This window comes from Melozone crissalis, unplaced genomic scaffold (assembly GCF_028551555.1).
Source record: "Melozone crissalis strain CALT ecotype California unplaced genomic scaffold, PUWL_Pcris_2 ptg000034l_1, whole genome shotgun sequence".
In the NCBI taxonomy this organism is placed as follows: Eukaryota; Metazoa; Chordata; class Aves; order Passeriformes; family Passerellidae; genus Melozone; species Melozone crissalis.
In genome coordinates, this window is record NW_026535812.1 from 24,655,131 (window position 1) to 24,674,284 (window position 19,154).

The 19,154-nt window shown below is 53.3% G+C and overlaps 1 protein-coding gene across 1 annotated transcript; it reads right to left on the reverse strand.

The window, feature by feature from the left end:
* Nucleotides 1-1,073: 1,073 nt before the first annotated feature.
* On the reverse strand, nucleotides 1,074-18,931 carry GFM1 (G elongation factor mitochondrial 1). The gene is made up of 18 exons (XM_054282916.1): nucleotides 18,815-18,931; nucleotides 18,046-18,198; nucleotides 17,608-17,740; nucleotides 17,015-17,219; nucleotides 16,222-16,338; nucleotides 15,042-15,192; nucleotides 14,613-14,767; nucleotides 13,736-13,820; nucleotides 12,532-12,669; nucleotides 11,934-12,035; nucleotides 11,788-11,844; nucleotides 11,330-11,467; nucleotides 10,559-10,641; nucleotides 4,604-4,766; nucleotides 3,703-3,847; nucleotides 2,694-2,854; nucleotides 1,752-1,805; nucleotides 1,074-1,485 (listed from the first exon to the last, which is right to left on the reverse strand). Exons 1-18 carry the CDS (start codon nucleotides 18,866-18,868, stop codon nucleotides 1,354-1,356), a joined length of 2,226 nt encoding a protein of 741 aa, XP_054138891.1. The 5' UTR covers nucleotides 18,869-18,931; the 3' UTR covers nucleotides 1,074-1,353.
* Nucleotides 18,932-19,154: the final 223 nt, after the last annotated feature.

The following is a 19,154-nucleotide window of genomic DNA, read 5'->3' on the forward strand; positions in this document are numbered from 1 at the left end:
TCAGACATCTCCAAATTTTGAGGAAAGCGCTACATTTGCTTGTTTTAGAAAACTTCCAAATGTCCGAGAACCTGCAGGGCTTTTCTGGGAATGAATTCCAGCTGAGCATTCCCAAAACCAAAGCCACGGATGTGCAGGAATTGGGGATTTGTCCCAAGGCAGCACCACGTGGACACCCCACATCTTGCCTGGGGCCCATCAGCAGCTCCAGGCCCTGGCAAATCCTTTCCCAAGGTTTCCATAAATCATTTTCCAGCCCTTCCAGAGGAGAAGCAGCCTGGCTGCTCCACTTGTTTCTGTCTGGGAAACAGCAACGCCAGCGCTGTGCCAGGAATGTCGCTGGGTTTGAACTGGAACTTCACTCCCTGTTTACTGGAGTCTGCAAAAACACTTTTCAGCTGAGCAGGGCAGGAAGGATAAAGAAAACTCAACGTGGACATTCTGGGAATAATTACAAATACAGAATGATGGGAATATCTTCTCACCTAACACCCTGGAGTCAGCAAAGTCAAATGATTCCTGAGCTGAACATCAGCTGCAACTCAGCCTCTGGATTGTGAGGTTCTGGGAAAAGGGATCTTGGATTTGGATTTCTAATTCCCTCTGGATTGTGAGATTCTGGGAAAAGGGATCTTTGGTTTGGATTTCTAATTCCCTCTGGATTGTGAGGTTCTGGGAAAAGGGATCTTGGGTCTGGATTTCTAACCAGCAGCCAAAAGCCAAGCCCATACATGACTCCACACCCCAATCCCATTAAATCCACATCTCCAAGCCACGCAGTAATTCCATCTTGTTCCCAGCTCTGGGAAGAGGCAGCTCCTCCCAACATCCTTGGCAACTCAGCTCCATCCTGTGCACCAGTGAAAGTGGATTTGGTGACAAGCACTGACTGATGGCTTTGCCCAGTGGCTTGAGACTTTGGAGGCTCCTGTGCCATTTCCAAAGGATTGGGAGGGGAAAATTCCATCTGTTCCCTGGAGGGAAGCTGGAGCACCATGTTCTAAGTGATGTCCCACTCCCTGTACCTGTCCAGCAGCTCTTACCTCAGTTTAACATTTCCAAATAAAGATGTATCAAGTAAAAAATAAAATTATTTTAATAGATCTTGATTAAGACAAATCATCAGCCGTGTTTTAACATCTATTTGTTCCAAGAGCATTTACACAGAGCAATCCCGTGGTGATTCCCCTGGTGCTGCTGACACCAGCCCAGAGGAAAGGTTCCATGATAAAATTCCAAGTCCAAATCCCACTGGAGCCCACCTCACCCAGCCAGCCTGGGCTGCTCCATGGCTTGGAAAAGCGAGTTGGAGAAGGCTGGGACAGACTGTCAGTGGGCTCCAGAGGAACCCCATCAGCTCTTGGCTTTGCCCTTTTTGGCAGGAAGTCTCCCCGTTGCTTCCAGGTATTTGTTGATGATTTCCTCCTGGGTGCTGGCTGAGCAGGGGTGGTATTTGGAGTATTCCATGGTGTATTCTCCTTTTCCCTGCAGAGTTGGGGAAAGAAAGAGAGGATGGGCCATGTGCAACCCTGCTGGGCACACAGCTCCTGTCTGTGAAGGGATCCCAGGGATCCTCCACAATCCCACCCAAACAAACTCCTCAGTACAGGAGAATTGTTTGGCCAGGAATTCCACAGCTCTGATCTGATCTGATCTCATTCCCTGCTGCAGCTGCCAGGGACAGGATGATCCAATGAGCCCAAATTTACAGATCAAACATGTTTTAGGAAAAAAGGACCAGGAGGACTCACCTCTGTGCAAGACCTCAGCTCTGTGGCATATCCAAACATATCATTCAGTGGCACCTAAAATCCAAACACATTTGCTCAAAATGAGGATTTTTCCCTCACTTTAGGGCTATCAGCTAATTAATCCCAATTATGACATAAAGAGTCAGTGCTGCCTGTAAACAGCTCTGATTTAATGGTCTGCTGTTGTAAAGTATCTGTTATTTTAATTAATTTATATTTGCAGTGTGTTTTCAGCAGAAAAATCTGAGCGTTTGAGTGCACCAGGAACTGGAATATCCTAAATTCAGTGATGAGTCAACCAGCAAGGTTTGAGGTATCTGCAGACATTCCTCCAAGGACAATTTGGGAAGCAGAAGGGCCACAGGGCGTGGCTGTCCTGAGCCCCTCACCCAGCAGGAAAAACACCCAGTGATCCTCCCCACTCATTTTTAAGAGGGAAATAAAAGGAGGAACATTAAAATCAAGTCACCCTACTGTCGCAGACATTTTTTCACAGAAATCCTTTCTTTCAGATTTCTGTGTCTTCTGGGAGGCAGAGGCCCCAGAAGAGAATGTAAACAATTGTTATCAGCTGCTGTGGAATGCAATAGGATGCACCTGTGATTGGTTCATGTTCCCATGTTTATAATTAAGGGCCAATCACAGGAGCAAGCTGGGGACAGAGTCCCTGGACACAACTTTGATATAGATTCTTTCTTTCTATTCTTAGCTTAGCTAGCATCTGCAACTTCTCTCTTTATTCTATTTAGTATAGTAATAATGTATTATATATCATATATCAATAAATCCAGCCTTCTGATCAAGAAACAAGATTCTCGTCTTTCTCTCACCCCAGCGACCACCTCAGGACGCTGTAATACCCTACAACTGTATCCATTTAAACTGAGAACAACAATGGAATCCAACACGGGGAAGGGGAGGTGAGGAGCAGTGAGCACTGACCTCAGCATAGAGGGTGAAGTAGCCCTCGGAGCCGTCCTGGCCCGTGATGACGCCGTGGCGCCGGTTGATCCCGGCTATCACTGCCCCCTGGAACTCCACCGGAGCCACCACCTCCACGGCCATGATGGGCTCCAGGAGGCGCACGGCAGCGTTCTCCATGGCTGGGGAGGGATGGGAACAGGAGCGCAGCGTCAGAGGGGAGCCTGGTGCAAGGCACGCTGCTCCCGTGCACAGCAGCAGGTGGTTCGTGGGTAATGTCGGGGAAAAACCACGAGCGACACATGGAATTCCAGCTCCTGGCCTTTCATTCCTGGAGCCACAATCACAGAATCATCAAGGCTGGAAAAGACCCCCAGGATCATCGAGACCAACCTTTGGCTGAGAGCACTGTGATCCCTAAACCCTACAGAGAAATGCCACATCCACACATTGTCCAAGCACCTCCAGGGACTGTCACCCCAGCACTCCCAAGGCAGCCCCTCCCAGTGTCCAACCTCTCCTTCAGTGAAGGAATGTTCCCTAAAAAAGGCCACTTTGGCAAAATGTTCTCTTCCTACCCCGTAAGGATGAAACCAGTGGCGTTGCTATACTGAATTCTAGAAAAACAGGATTTCCTTTGGACAGCCACAGGAATTATTGTGCCCCTCTCAGGAATTGTATAAACTCTTGTGCATGTTCTGCTCCATAAAACTGGGCAAGCTTTGGGGGGAGGGAGGGAGGGAGGGAGGGATCAGGGGATGGGATGGATGGATAGATGGAAGGAAAGGAGGAGGGATGTACAGAATAGGCAAATGGATGGATGGATGGATGGATGGATGGATGGATGGATGGATGGATGGAAGTGATAGGTGGGTGGGTAGGTAGGTGGATGGATGGATGGATGGATGGATGGATGGATGGATGGATGGATGGATGGAAGTGATAGGTGGGTGGGTAGGTAGGTGGATGGATGGATGGATGGATGGATGGATGGATGGATGGATGGATCCCAGCCAGCAGGAGGCTGTACCTTGTTTGAGGGCTCCCTCTCCTGCCCTGATGAAGGAGATCTCGTTGGAATCCACCATGTGGTGGGCGCCGTCCTCCAGCACGAAGCGCACGCCGGAGATGCGGTGTCCCGAGAGCAGACCCTTCTCACAGGCATCTCTGAACCCCTGGGAATGAACAACACCTCCTGTCACCAGCAGGGACTGCAGCCTCTGCACCGCCAGCCTCTGCCACCTCAGCTGGATTGTACAAACAAAACCCACACAACCAGGGGAAACGGCCTCAGGGTTTGCCTTTGTAACAGAACCCAGGGCCAAACCCCAAAGGAATGCTCAGTGTGGAAAGAGCTTTTGCCCGGAGAACAAGATTCCTTTAAGACTATCATTTTTTCAGGATCTGGCAAAAATCTTAAAGTGTTACAGCATGGAAAAATGAAGGAATAATTGTAGGTTATTACAGGAATTCCAAGATGTTGGTAGGTTAATTAAAGCTCTGTGTAATAAATTATATAGTGAGGCAGTCACAGAGGAGATAAAGAAAGAGAATTTGGGAACTGAGGCAGGAAATGCAGCTTAATTACAGTTTCCTCTATAACTGGCCTCAGAGAAGTCACAGAAGAATTGGGGTTGGGAGGAGAATTGTGAAGCCACAACCAGAAGCAGAACAGGCCAGGAAAAAGCAGCTTGAGCAGGAGGCTCTCACAAGAGCCAGCACACATCACCAAAAACAACAGCAGCTCCTGAATTAGCTGGAAACCCCAGGAATGCAAGACATGGAGTAAAACCACACAGCTGTGATCCTGCTGCCACTGGAGCAACGGGAAAAGCCTCCTTTCCTGGTAAGGCAGGCACAGCAAACGTGGGTGGTACTGCAGGAACACAAGAGCAATCAGGATTTTCTGTGTCACAGAGAGAGCTCTGTACCTTTTCCACAGCGGGCACAAACTGCTTGGGAATATTTGTGCCAATGGTTCTGTCCTCAAACTCCAGTTTGGTGAAGTCCTCTGGCTCCAGGGGCTCCAGCACTCCGATCACTTTGCCGTACTGGCCAGCTCCTCCCGACTGCTTCTTGTGGGTGAACTCAAACCTAAAGCCAACAACACCCCAAACACCAGGTCACTCGTGAAACCACCCACAGCTTTCTGTGGAAAACATTCCCATTCTGCATTTCAGACAATCACAGACTGGTTTGGGCTGGAAAGGAATTTAAATTCAAAATTCCATGGGCAGGGACACTTTATGCTGTCCAAGGTTGTTCCAAGCCCCGTCCAACCCGGACACTTTCAGGGAGCAGCCACAAACTCCCTGGAACACCTGTGCTAGGGCCTGCCCGCCCTCCCGGGAAGGATTCCCTGCCGATATCCCATGTCAGGCTGTGTGACTCGCCATCTATCCCAGCGCAGGGATGCTCTGCCCCGCAGCGCCCGGCCCGGAGCCCGCCCCGCCCGCCGCGGCCCCGCCCGGCGCTTCCTGCGGGAGGAGGAAGCGGCTCCGGGCCCTCCATGGAGCTCCATCCCGGCCGCTTCCCGGCCGCCCGCGCCGCCGCCGTGGCCGTGGGGTACCTGCGGTACCTGCGGGGCGGCCCCGGCACCGGGCTGCGGCTGCGGGAGCTGCGCCGGGCACGGCGCCAGGTGAGCGGCAGGGACCGGGAACGGGAACCGGGAACGGGAACCGGGAACGGCAGCTGGCACCAGGAACCGGGAGCCAGCACGGGAACCGGCACCGGGAACGGGAACCGGCACCGGGAACGGGGAACGGCAGCTGGCACCAGGAACCGGGAGCCAGAAGCCAACACGGGAGCCGGCACTGGCACCGGGAACCGGGACCGGCACGGGCTTTCCCCACGGAGCGGGCACAGCACGGGCACAGCCGCAGGGAGGTGTGCAGGTCCCGCTCCGGGGACATCCCAAACCCGCCGGGCGCGCCCCGGTGGCACCGCTCAGGTGACCCTGCCCTGTGCCATGTCCTTCCCGGCCGCAGCTCCGGGCTGGTGGCACTGTCACCGCGGGGTGACACCGCCTGGGTCTGTCTGGGCTCCCGGCAGGAGCTCGGTGTCACCGCGGGCGGGGCAGCGCTGGGCACACAGCCCGTGTGTGTCACCTGTGGGGACAGCGCCGCCCAGAGAGCCCGGCCCTGGGCACGGCACCGGCACCGGGCCAGCAGCAACCTCCGGGGAGGAGGAGGAGGGTGCTGGGTGCTCCTGTGCGTGCTGGGACACGGAACAGCCCTGCCCTGGCTCTGCAGGGACAGCTGGCACAGCAAAGCTGGCACTGCAGGGACACCTGACACAGCAAACCCCTCCCAAAGCAAGGGCACAGCAAACCCCACCTGCTCCCTTCTTTATAGCCAGAAAAATACAGGGCATGATCCAACTCATAGTAACCTGCAAAATGGAATTAATAGAGGGAAGCACTGAAGGCTTTTAGGGGAGTATTTAACTAAGCAGCAAATTCTTGGGTAGCATCACACAGGAGCCCAAAATTGGTAATTCAGGGTGTTCAAGGATAGAAGTGAGGGTGGAGAGGCCCTGGCACAGAGTGCCCATCCCTGGCAGTGCCCAAGGCCAGGCTGGATGGGACCTGGAGCAACCTGGGACAGTGGAAGGTGTGCCATGGTAGGGGTGGCACTGGATGGGATTTAAGGTCCCTTCCAACCCAGATCATCCTGGGATGCTCTGATTTTGTCCAGGATGCAGCCACTCAGCATTTGCCAAAATAAATGTTATTAATATTTTCCCTTTTTTAGGACATTGATGATGTGGGGCACAAGTACTACCTGGACCTGGAGCTGGAGGATGTCCTGGACAAAGTGAGTCACGCTGGTTTCATTACACAGCAATTAATACTTTGAATCATGCTCCTGATTTTTCTGTGCTGCCAATCAGGCCCCAAAAAGGCTGAATTTTAACCAAAAGGAACCCACTGACCACATGGTACCTTCCACTACACCACCAGGCAATGCTGCAGGGAGGACAAGGACATTTCAGTGTCACCCAGCTCCACCTGAACAGCACAAGGGACATTCTGCACCCCAACACTGCCCTTCCATCACTGCAGAAAGCAAATCCCACCCAAGGGACATTCTGCACCCCAACACTGCCCTTCCATCACTGCAGAAAGCAAATCCCCCCCTCAAACATTCACAGAAATGCCAGGAATTTAACCTTGTCTTAAATAATCACAAACCTCTGGGGACCAGACTCAGAGAAAGCAGCAACTACATACAAATGACATTTTCAGAAGTGCAAATGACCCTGGTTATACACACTCTACCAGCTAATAATGCACATCATTAACTCTGCCACAGGACAGGACTGTGAACTGCACTGCTGAGGTTCTGTATCACCTGGGCAGCAAAACCTGTGCTCCAGATGTGCAGCTGACAGTGCAGGGAGAGCTCAGGAGCACAGAGGAGGCAGACAAGGAGTTCTACCATCGGATCAGGAGCCTGGAGAAGGAGCTTGTGGCTGAGAACATCCCAGGTACAGCCCAGGGCTGGGATGGGGCTCAGGCCTTCACCTTTCTCTTTTTGGGGGGTCTGCAGTCACAGCCAGTGCATTTATTCCTGATCCTGAGAGTTCTGGAAAAGCAGCTGGCACTGGCACTGTCACCCGCCCCTGCTCCCTCTGAGGGTGTCCTGGCACAAGTGCACAACGAGGGGCTGCTCTCACCCCAGAGCCAGCCCTGCCCTCGAGCCCTGGGATTTCTGTTCAGAGCAAAAAGTGGAGCAGAACACCCTGGAGGTGCCCCAGGCCAGGCTGGATGGGGCTGGAGCAGCCTGGGACAGTGGGAGGTGTCCCTGCCGTGGCAGGGGTGGCACTGGGTGGGATTGAAGGGCCCTTCCCACCCAAACCATTCAGGGTTGTGTGAAGTGGGAGGAGAACCCTGAGGTGATGGAGCAGCTGTTCCCAAGCTGGGGAAGGCAGGGTGACAGGATTGGAGCAGCCAGCCCTGTGTGAGGTGACAATGCTCTCTGAAGGGCTCTCTTTCACACCCAGCGTTTGTTTTGCTTGCAGACAGCCACGGGAACGTTCCCCCAGAGCTGGAGCCCATCCACCTGCTGGCCTGGGCGGCCTCTGGCTACGTGATCTGGCAGAATTCCACTGAAAACACCAACTTCAACCTTGCCCAAGTGAAACACGTGAAGCAAGTGGTGAGTTACCAGCAGGGACAGAATCCCACACTGGGCTGGGATGGAGGGACCCTAAAGCTCATCCCATTCCCCCCAGCATGGGCAGGGACACCTTGCACAGCCCCAACCCATCCAGCCTGGCCTTGGCTTTCCCTGGAAAGTACTCATGAGCTAAGCAGTTGTGGCAAAGACAATAAATTAAATTAACAGAATTCCACAGATCCTCCCAGTTCTGCTGTGTTCTGTTAGAGAAAATCGATTCTGAGTTAAGAATAACCCTAAAGTGATGATCAGCTTTAAATTCAAGGCAATTTTCCACAGGAGCCAGGAAAAAGCAGCAGGATTTGGTGTTTAGAAAACCAAAAGCTCCAGAAGTTTTGTCCCTCTGAACAGACAGTGAATTCCCAGGAAGTTCTGGGTCTGAAGCAAAGACAGGAATTCCTTGTGGGAGGAGGATCTGTGAATGTTTTGCTCCCTCTGATGGAATTTTAGAGAATTCACAGCTGCTGCAGGGCTGTGCACCAGCAAGAGTTTAAAGATTCTCTCTAACAAACTTAAGGATAAAGGAGAGAAATAACTATTAACTAACCCAGATTAACTGTCATCTCTCTAGCTTTGTCCTTTTTTGCCTGAAAACACAGGAAAAGAATCTATTCCAAAGGCCAGGGATTATTTTGTCACTCAGAACCCCTGGCTGTCACTCACTGTAAGGCCTCTGGAGTGTCCTTATCCTCCTGACAATTTAATTTGGGATTGTTTGGGTTAAACTGACACCTGCTACAATGAGGTGTTCCCATCCCAAAGAATTCCTGACAGGTCTGGTCTCTGCAAGGCAGGAATTAGCAGTTTAAAGTTTTACATTCACTGTCTCCAGTGCAGCTTTGGAGTGCACAGAAATTCAAACCAGGAGCTTTTAGTTTTTTTACAATGCCTGGGCTCCAGCTGCTTCGTTTGTGATCAGGAGCTGCCAATTTTACCTGAAATCCATCAGGGAATTTTTGTGATAACCACAGAGAACTGAAACACTTTTTCTGAGGTGGGAGAATCCCCAAATTCAGCCCTTTTCATCCTGTCTTTCCAGAAAAGAAATGATGATGATCTTCAGTTTGACTTTGTGGTTCTACTCCACGAAATGGTGTCCCAGGTAAATAATTTTACTCCTAAAAAGCGTTTTTTGGGTGTTTTAGGACTGCAGCTGTGTGAGCTCCAGCTCAGACACAGATCTGATGCTGCAGGGTGAGCTCAGGTCCCCATCCCTGCCTGTCTCAGCATTCCAGGAACAACAGCAGCAATTCCCAGCTGCTCTGGGGCTTTGCTGGGAATGGCTGAGGCTCAAATCTGGTCCCTCACAGCTCTCCTTGGGAGATCCCAGTGCCACAGTGGGCAGGGATAAAGGGGAGGGGCAGCTGGAGCATCCTGGATGCTGAATTCCAGCTGGGCTGTGGATCCTCCATGGCCTGGGACAATCCCAGTAACCCCCAGCAGAAACCCTCCCAGAACAGCATTTACATCTGTGCTATCTCCAGCAAAACTCTGGCATCTGAGCAGGTGTTTTGTAGGAAAACCACAGAAAATTGGGAAGGGAAGCTCCTGACTGTAACAACCCAGGGATCTCCCTCCCAGCTCCAGCTCTGCTGCTCCTGACCCCCTGCGCTCCCATTCCCTTGGGTTTCATTCCCAAGTTTCCCATCAGGAAGCTCCTGGCTGGATGGGGGGCAGCAGGGGCTGCTGACAGAGCTGTGTGTGCCCACAGGAGGTGCTGCCCTGGGAGGTGACCCTGCTGTGGCACCCCCAGCGCGGGGCCCGAGTGCCCCAGAGCCGCGCCGCGGGGGCACCGAGATCCTGAGGGCGACTGGGAGCGACTGGGAATACCCCTGGGAACAACTGGGAACAACTGGGAGCGACTGGGAGCGACTGGGAACGACTGGGAGCGACTGCGAGCGACTGGGAACACCCCTGGGAACAACTGGGAGCAACTGGGAGCGACTGCGAGCGACTGGGAACACCCCTGGGAACAACTGGGAGCTCCTGAGAACAACTGGGAGCAACTGGGAGCTCCTGAGAGCAACTGGGAAAAACTGGGAGCAACTGGGAAAAACTGGGAACAACTGGGAATACCCCTGGAAGCAACTAGGAGCTCCTGAGCACCTCTGGGAGCAACTGGGAGCAACTGGGAATACCCCTGGGAACAACTGGGAGCTCCTGAGAGCAACTGGGAGCAACTGGGAACACCACTGGGAACGACTGAGCACCCCTGTGAGGAACTGGGAACAACTGGGAACTCCTGAGAACACCTGGGAACACCCCTGGGAACAACTGGGAGCTCCTGAGCACCCCTGAGAACAACTGGGAACAACTGGGAGCTCCTGAGCACCTCTGGGAACACCACTGGGAGCTCCTGGGAACACCTGGGAACCCCTGAGAACTCCTGAGCACCTCTGGGAACACCCCTGGGAGCTCCTGGGAACAACTGGGAGCTCCTGAGCACCTCTGGAAACTCCTGAGCACCCCTGGGAAGAACTGGCAACTCCTGAGAACACCGGAGCACCACTCCTGGGAGCTCCTGAGCACCCCTGGGAACACTCCTGGGAGCTCCCACAGCTGGAAGGAGCAGGTGATGGAGTGGGGACCAAGCACAGCACCAGACATGAAATGAAACCTTCCTGGGCGTTTCTGATCCCAGAATTCCAGAGGGGCTTCCCCTCCCTCCCAGGGATGAAGGCAGCAATTCCCAGCAGGAGTACTCACGGCACAGGGGCACAGATGTTCTCCCTGAAGGACACTTTGGGCTTCCCCATGGTGCAAGGACAGCCATATTCCCTCTCCATCCTCTGCAGGAGGAAACCCACAGGGATTAGGGTTAGTCTTTGGGAATTATTTAGTAACTTCATCAGGACTAATCACTTTTTTGGTTGGGGGTTGGGTTGATTTTTGGGGCTTTTTGTTTTTTTTTTAATTAACAAATTATTCCCCATCAACTTCTTTAAGACATGCATCTTCAGATGCAGGAAAAGGAAACAAAATTAATTATGTTATTAAAATTCAAGTTTTTCAAGGCAAAAATCGCTTTTTCTTCATTCTGTCAATATTTAAGGTACATCTTTATGTGTTAAGATTAAAATATAGACATCAGCTGGAATGACACAAATCCCTCTAACTACTCCTTTCTCCCTGCACCAGCTTTTATTAGGGAATGATACACTTAAAACCACAGAAAAAGAGGATTTTTCTGTAGAAATTAATTATAATTAAGTAGTATTAATTATTATAAGCAAAGGCTACTAGAGCAAAGTGTAGTGTTTAATACATTTTTTTATGGATTGTACCAAATCCTAAAAATATTCCAGGCAAATTTTCCTTTTAGAAACCTTCAGAACAGAACCACTGGAAAGAAAGAACCTTCAGAAGTTGAGTTAAAAGTTCAACTTTTCCCTGAGCAGTTGGAAGGAACAGAGAGGAGGAGGAGGAGATGGGAAAAGAGGCAGAGGCAGAGTCCATGGGATGTGCTCCCCCAGTTACCTGGGCGTAGATCTCCAGGTGCAGCTCCCCCATGCCAGACACAATGGTCTCCTTGCTCTCCTCATCAAAGTGCACCCTGAAGGTGGGATCTTCCCTGGTGAAGCGGCCCAGGCCTTTGGAGAATTTATCCAGGTCATTCTGAAACACGAGCCAAGATTTACTCAACACCCATCAGTCGTTCCAAGGAAAAAGCCCCAAGTTTTCCCATCCATGCTGAGCATTTCTGCTCTTTGGGTTATTTTATGGGAGATTTCTAACTCTTGATTAAAGTGTTAATTATTTACTTCAAGGTCATGTTTCTGGCTGAGTGACAGCATCCAGCTCTGGGTTATCCAATGGATAAAATCATGGATATTTGGGATAAAACACTTTCCAACAGTGCTTAGACTGTTCCATGGAATCACAAAGCAGCAAAGGGAGGGAATTCAGGGAGAAGAGGTTGGTCCAGAGGCTCCTACCTTGTTGGAAGGCTTCATAGCCACGGAAATGACAGGATCAGGGACGTGGATGGATTCCTGTGTGGCCAAGGAAAAGGGGATTATAAATTCCAGCAAAATCCTGGTAACTGGCAGTGCCTGAGGCAGGCAGGGCCAGGGGGGCTCACCATGGAGATGTCAGTGCTGGTTTTATCCGTGAACGTGTCCCCGCTGGCACAGTCGATCCCAAACAGGGCACAGATGTCCCCAGCATAAACTTCATTGACATCCTGAGGGAAGGAAAACTCCTCTGCAGACAGCACTGGGATCAGAGCAGCTGGGGCTGCCCCTGGATCCTGCAGGTGTCCAGGGCCAGGCTGGACAGGGCTGGGATCACCCTGGGATCATGGAAGGTGTCCCTGCCCTTGTGGCTGGAGGATCCTTAAGGTCCCTTCCATCCCACACCACCAATTACAGGATTGATTCTGTCTTTCCTTCACACCCAAACTCCACCTGGATTACAGAAGATCCATAAACACTGTGTTGTAAGGCTTGACCCTGAGCTCCTTAAAAACTCCCAGCTTGGATAAAAAGCCCTGTAAATCTCCCTCTTTATTCAAAGGCCAAAAGGGAGGGCTCAGCTTGGATTAATTCAGGATCAAACGAAACAAAGACCATCCTGTGCTTCAGGATCATCACCCAGGGTGGCCCAGGGGCTCAGCAGTGCTGACCCACCCAGGGTGGCCCAGGGGCTGGCAGCCCATCCCTGGGCAGGGACCCACTCACCTCCATGGTGTCCGAGTGCATCCGGACCAGTCTCTGCACCCTGACCTTCTTGCCCGTGCGGGTGTTGTAGATGTAATCTGACTTCTTCAGCATCCCCTGGTACACCCTGACGTAGGTTAACTGCCCAAACTTGCCAGCCTGCAAGCACAACCCACCAAATCTGGTCATTCTGGGAACCACTGATGCCTCAGGTTTTAGTTTTTCTATGTTTCACATTCTGTGCTGCTTTAGTGTGTGGGTCTGAGCTCCATATTATGGGATGGTGAGCTGTGTGCACAGAGCAGGGAGACAAAACAATTCCTGCTCCAGCTGGGCACCAAGGACAAATGATCCCAATCTCAGCCCAGGAGCACAAACCCCGTGGGCTGGAGAGAGAAAAACAAGCAGGGTGGGACTGCCTGGGCTAAAGCTGGAATGGGACAATGAACTGCAAGGTGCAAATGGAGCAGAACTGATCCCAGGGAGAGACCCCGGGAGCACTCGTGCATTTTGGGGCCATTTTGGTTCATCTTGGGTGCAGCCCTGGCTGGGCTCTGGTGCTGCCCAAGGTGGGTCCATGGAGGAGATGCTTTGGATAAATCCCTGCTTGATTCTTTAATCCCATCTAGTCTCTGTTCTAGGGCAGCCTGCATCAATTCCAAGCACCAGCTGCACTGACTGAATGTGGTGTGAGTTTCCACACTACTAATGGAAATGAAAGATTCTCTGCAATGGAATTTGGCAATTTTCTGGACCAATTTTTCACTCCCAAACCTTCCCAAGACACACATGTTACCATGGAAAGTGGCCAGCCATTTTCCATATTCCATAGGAATCCTGAAGTGCTGCTCTCTAAGTAGCAAACAACTTATTTGCCTTTATTACTGCACTTTTTCCTCTCTGACTCTCTCATGTCCCATTGTTTCCAAGGGCAGGGTTTTCCCCTGAAAATATTTCAGTTAAGCCAACAACCCCCAAGATGTTCAAGTTTTAACTAAGAAAACCAGGAAATACTTGAGGTCCAGAGCCCACCCTGAAGTTCCAAACTGGCAGAGTTTATGGATTTCATGGCTGAAGCCTTTTCTTTAAAAAGAAGTTAAATTTCAATTGAAGTCAAATATAAACTGCTTTTCAGTATAAAGTGGTTTAAAAGTCTGCTGTAGGTGAGTTTTGGTAGCACCACCTGGGCTCTCCATGACTGTGGAAGGAGCAGAGTGGGACTCACCTCCAGCTTGAAGGCAAGGCCGATAAAAGGCTGGGAATCGTCACGAGCAGAGTTCAACAGGAACTTGGTTTGGTCCTGAGAATCCCTGAGAAACAGGGAGGAGAGGGAGGAGAGGTTAGGAACCAACACAGGAGTTTTCCCTAAACATTTACAGGCTCTGCTGTTGGGGTTCACAGGTCTGGGTGGGCTCTGCTCCAGGGAACAGGGACAGGAGGAGAGGGAACGGCCTCAGGCTGGGCCAGGGCAGCTCAGGGTGGAATCAGCAGGAATCTCCCCATGGAAGGGGTGGTGAGGCCTTGGCAGGGGCTGCCCAGGGAGCTTTGGAATGTCCATCCCTGGAGGTGTCCCAGGAATTCCTGGAGGTGACACTCAGTGCTCTGGGTTGGGTGACAAAGGGAGGACTGGGCACAGCTTGGACTCCATAATCCTGAAGCTTTTTTCCAGTCTCAGGGATTCTGGGATTCATGTCCATAAGAATAAAACACTATTTACAATTTGGGATGTGCTCCCTCCCCTAGGCAGGCCATGCTTGAAGGGCTGCCATCAATTCTAAAGAATTATCTGAAGAATTATTAATTCTAAAGAATTACCTTTCCATTGTCCAAATGCAAAACTGAATGTGGTAAAACCCCAGCACAGAGTAACCCTTGAATGAGAGAGGAGCTTTGGGACTTTGTGCCCAATGCTGGTGGCACTGTTTGACACCAATGGTAAAGGATTGTGGATCCTGTTAGGAATGTTTCCTGCTTTGAAACTATTCCATGGAATCCCAGACTGGTCTGGGTGGGAAGGGTCCCTAAAGGCCATCCAGTGCCATGGGCAGGGACACTCCAGAGCCCTGCCCCTGGACACCCCTGCTGCTGCTGGATGCACTCACCCCTGGTTGAGGAGAGCGTAGTTCTCCACCTCAGCAGGGTTGGGAAGGTATTCCAGGACAGCATCCAGCAGGGGCTGCACCCCTTTGTTCTTCAGAGCACTTCCCACGAGGACAGGGGTGAAGGATTTCTGCAGCGTTGCCCTCCGGATTGCCAGCTGAAAAACATCCCTGTGAACTCCTCCTGCAGCACAGCCCAACTCCCTGGCTTTCCTGGGCCTCTCCTGGAGCAAAGAGCTGCTCCCACAGTCCCCTGGACACCCCCAACACAAGGGCTCCCCATAACACCTGCTCTCCAGAATTCTCCAACAGACTGGGAACGGGCCCTACCTGGGGGGGAACGGAGTTCAGCTGCGGTGACACAACTCCAGCGAACAGAATTCCTGACACATTGACTGAGGGATGAGGGAACAGGCAGCCCAAGGAAGGTACCTTTAACTGTGCAGCTGTGGGAATCTTCTCCTCCAGGAACAGCTCCCCCAGGAGCTCGTCAGCATCGGCCACGCACTCGATGAGCTCCCGGCGCCGCTCGGCCGCCTCTGCCCGCAGCTCCGCCGGGATCTCCTCCACCCTCACGGTCTGCCTGCACACACAGGGCACAGGGACCCCCAGGATGGCACAGGGACCCCCAGGAATGCCACAGGGGGCACAGGGACTGCCAGGATTGCACAGGGACCCCCAGGATTGCACAGGGAGCACAGGGACCCCCAGGAAACACACAGGGAGCACAGGGACCCCCAGGAAACACACAGGGACCCTCAGGAATGCCACAGGGAGCACAGGGACCCCCAGGAAACACACAGGGAGCACAGGGACCACCAGGAAACACACAGGAACCCTCAGGAATGCCACAGGGAGCACAGGGATCCCCAGGATTGCACAGGGACCCCCAGGAATGCCACAGGGAGCACAGGGACCCCCAGGAAACACACAGGGACCCTCAGGAATGCCACAGGGAGCACAGGGACCCCCAGGATTGCACAGGGACCCCCAGGATTGCACAGGGAGCACAGGGACCACCAGGAAACACACAGGGAGCACAGGGACCGCCAGGAAACACACAGGGACCCTCAGGAATGCCACAGGGGGCACAGGGACCCCCAGGATTGCACAGGGACCCCCAGGAATGCCACAGGGAGCACAGGGACCCCCAGGATTGCACAGGGACCCCCAGGAATCTCCAGCAATTCCATAGGAATCAATCAGCCCGCCCATCCCTGGCGTGACCAGCCTGCCTGAGAACGATCCACCCTGGGAAGAAATCCCCTGTGAAGATCAGCGTGTTATCTCTGGTGTGGGAGGGTCCTTCCCACTGCTGGCAGGGATCGGGGAAACCTCCCAGCAGCTCAGCCACAGCTGATCTCCATCCCAGGGAGCCACACACGCTGCAGGATCCCTGCACAGAGCACTCTCCTGCTTCTCCAGGTGGCAAGTGTGGCCACCACCCCTTCACAGCAGCCAGGTCCTGCTGCAGCCACCCCCACCCAGAGCTCCCTGCAGGCCCCAGGCACAAGCCCTTCCCAAATTTCCAGAGATGGGTTTCATCTCTGAAGAGAAACTGCAGGAATTCCTCCCAGCTCCAGCTAGAAAAGAAGCGATTTCCAGGACTTACCCAAGTGCCCCATCAAAATAGATTGCTTTTTCTTCAATGAGATCTATGATTCCTTTAAAGTTTCCTTCCAGCCCAATTGGAATCTGAACAAAAGCTGCGTTGTGTTTCAACTTGGATCTGAAAAAGGGGAAAACAGGAATTATTGAATAAAAAAGTCATTTCTATGTGTGTGCTCCAGGTGGTCTTTGAGCAACATCCCCCTCCCACAAAATCCGTGTTTTGTCCTTTGGACAGTGCCCAATTCTGCCAATATGGATAAAAGCCACCCAGTTGTGGTTTAGAGCTTTGTGTCCCCCCTTCTGTATCCCAACAGGCCCAGGGAGAATTCCCATGGGAAAGGCAGCAGGGGAAACCAGTTTGAGATTGATTGCTTGATTAAAGGAGTTGCCTGCCCCTTAATGAGTATTGATGAGATTATCTCATGGATCAAATTAGGCAGGGAAAGGTTGGGAGTAAGCAGGACTTCCAGGAATCCAAAGCACCCTGTGTCACCTCCCTGCTGGAATTTCAGCAGCATCCAGGGAAAACTAAGAGGCTGCTCTCAAAGTGGGTCCTGATACAGTTCCACCAACAAAATAAACATCAAACCCCAGCCCTTGGGCACTGCAGGTCCTGGCTGGCACCAATATTTGGGGGGTTTTGGAACAATGGAGATTTGTCCTGGCTCAGATCAGGATTTAACCCCGAGTCAGGAATTCTCCAAACTGCAGCTCCCAAGAGAAGCCTTTCCAATATTGATCCTAATGAGCTGCCATGGGGATGGAATTTCAGGAATCACTGTAAATGCCAAAACCTGAGCTGCTGCACTGCTCTGGCCGGGTTGGAGCCCATCCTGTCCAGTTTGTTGATGAAGGTAAGGAAGGGGACGTTGTAACGCTTCATCTGCCTGTTGACAGTGATGGTCTGGCACTGCACACCTCCCACGGCACAGAGAACCAGGATGGCTCCATCCAGCACCCTCAGAGACCTCTCCACTTCAATGGTGAAGTCCACATGGCCTGGATAACAAACACACATAAAATGATAAATGCACTGAAGTGATGGAGCACAGAGCCATGGAATGGTTTGGGTGGGAAGGGACTTTAAACCCCATTCCAGCCCTGCCATGGCAGAGACACCTCTCACTGTCCCAGGCTGCTCCAAGCCCCATCCAGCCTGGCCCTGGGCACTGCCAGGGATCCACGGGCAGCCCCAGCTGCTCTGGGCACCCTGTGCCAGGGCCTGCCCACCCTGCCCGGGAACAATTCCTGCCCAATACCCCATCCATCCCTGTGTCAGTTTGAACCCACCACTCCATGTTCTATCACAACCAGGGACACAAAGATGCAGCACATGCCCTGTATCCATGAGGAACTGCAATCCCCAGGTGCTGCCAGCTGCCCGTACCTGGCGTGTCGATGATGTTGATGTTGGTGTCCTTCCACATGGTGTAAGTGGCTGCAGACTGGATGGTGATGCCCCGCTGCCGCTCCAGCTCCATGGAGTCCATGACAGCTCCAACTCCATCCTTACCTTTCACCTTAGGAGAAATTAAAAAATTAGCTCAAGGAGTTTGCTAAGAATTCATATCCTATCCCTGCAAGTGTCCAAGGCCAGGCTGGCCAGGCTGGTTGCTTGGAGCAACCTGATCTGTGGAAGGTGTCCCTGCCCAGGGCAGGGGGTGGGATGGATGAGCTTTAAGCTCTCTTCCCACCCAAACCATTCCATGACACTGTGAATCCATGTGCAGGAGTGATGCTGCATGGACTGAGCATCCTCCCTCATGCACAAAAACACAGCGTGGAGGTGAGTCCCAGGAAGATCCCAATGGGAGCTCAGCCCGACCTCGTGCATCTGCGCGATCCTGCCCGTGTAGAACAGGATCCGCTCCGTCAGCGTGGTCTTGCCGGAGTCGATGTGAGCGGAGATGCCGATGTTCCTGATCCTCTCGTTGGGAAGGACCCCCGAGGAGCAGGGCCGGCACGAGGTCAGCAGGAGCTGCAAGGCAACACGAGGGCACCGGCTCAGCCAGGGGTGATCCAACACAGCTCACAGGACACCAGCAATGGGACCAGGGGAAACGGCCTCAGGCTGGGCCAGGGGAGGCTCAGGGTGTACACCAAGAGGAATTTCTCTATGGAAAGTGTGGTCAGGCTTTGGCAGGGGCTGCCCAGGGAGGTTTGGAGTGCCCATCCCTGGAGGTGTCCCAGGAATACCTGGAGGTGGCACTTGGTGCTCTGGGCTGGGGACAAGGTGAGCATCGGGCACAGCTGGGACTCGATGGTCTTGGAGGGTTGTTCCAAGGTAATTTATCCTGGGATTCACTGTGCCCATGGGTAAACTGCCAAACCCTTCCCCACGGTTTCCTGCCAATCTATGGCGAACCGGTCACCTCAAACCGAGTGGCCTTTCCAGGGTCACCTCGGAGCTGTCACCGCACCGCGCACCCCGCCCCGCTGCCCATTCCCGGTTCCCCGGTCCCCATCCATGTGACCGGGGGCTGCTCGTTCCCCGCAGCTGCTGCGGCCCGTCCGGGCTCTCCCTCCGCCCTCCATCCCTTCTGCTCCCGGCCCCCTCCCTTCCCAGGGGCAAGGGGCGGTCCCGCCGCCGGTACCTGGATGTGCTGCGGGCGGCCGGGGGCCAGCCCGGCCCGTAACACCCTGAGCATGGCCCCGGCTGTGGCTGCGGCCCCGCTCCCGGCTCCAATCCCGGCTCCAATCCCGGCTGCAGCCCCGGGTCGCTCCCGCCTCTTCCGGGGCCTCGCGCAGGCGCCGCGGTCCCGTCCCGTCCCTCACGGGCTCCTCCGGTGGCGGCGGGAGGCCCAGGGGCGGCATGGACAGGGGGGTCTCAGCGCCTCTCCGGCCCCTTAGGGAGCGGCACCATGAGGAAGCCCCAGGGGCGGCATGGAGAGGGGAGGCTCTCACTGCCCGGCCCCTCACGGGCTCCTCTGGCTG

Coding starts and splice junctions, on each gene's coding strand:
- GFM1 (XM_054282916.1), bottom strand. CDS start 18,868: ATGCTCAGGGTGTTACGGGCCGGGCTGGCCCCCGGCCGCCCGCAGCAC. Junction 17,220..17,607: donor CAACATCATCGACACGCCAG/GTACGGGCAGCT, acceptor TTTGTTATCCAG/GCCATGTGGACTTCACCATT. Junction 11,468..11,787: donor CTATGAAGCCTTCCAACAAG/GTAGGAGCCTCT, acceptor CTCGTGTTTCAG/AATGACCTGGATAAATTCTC.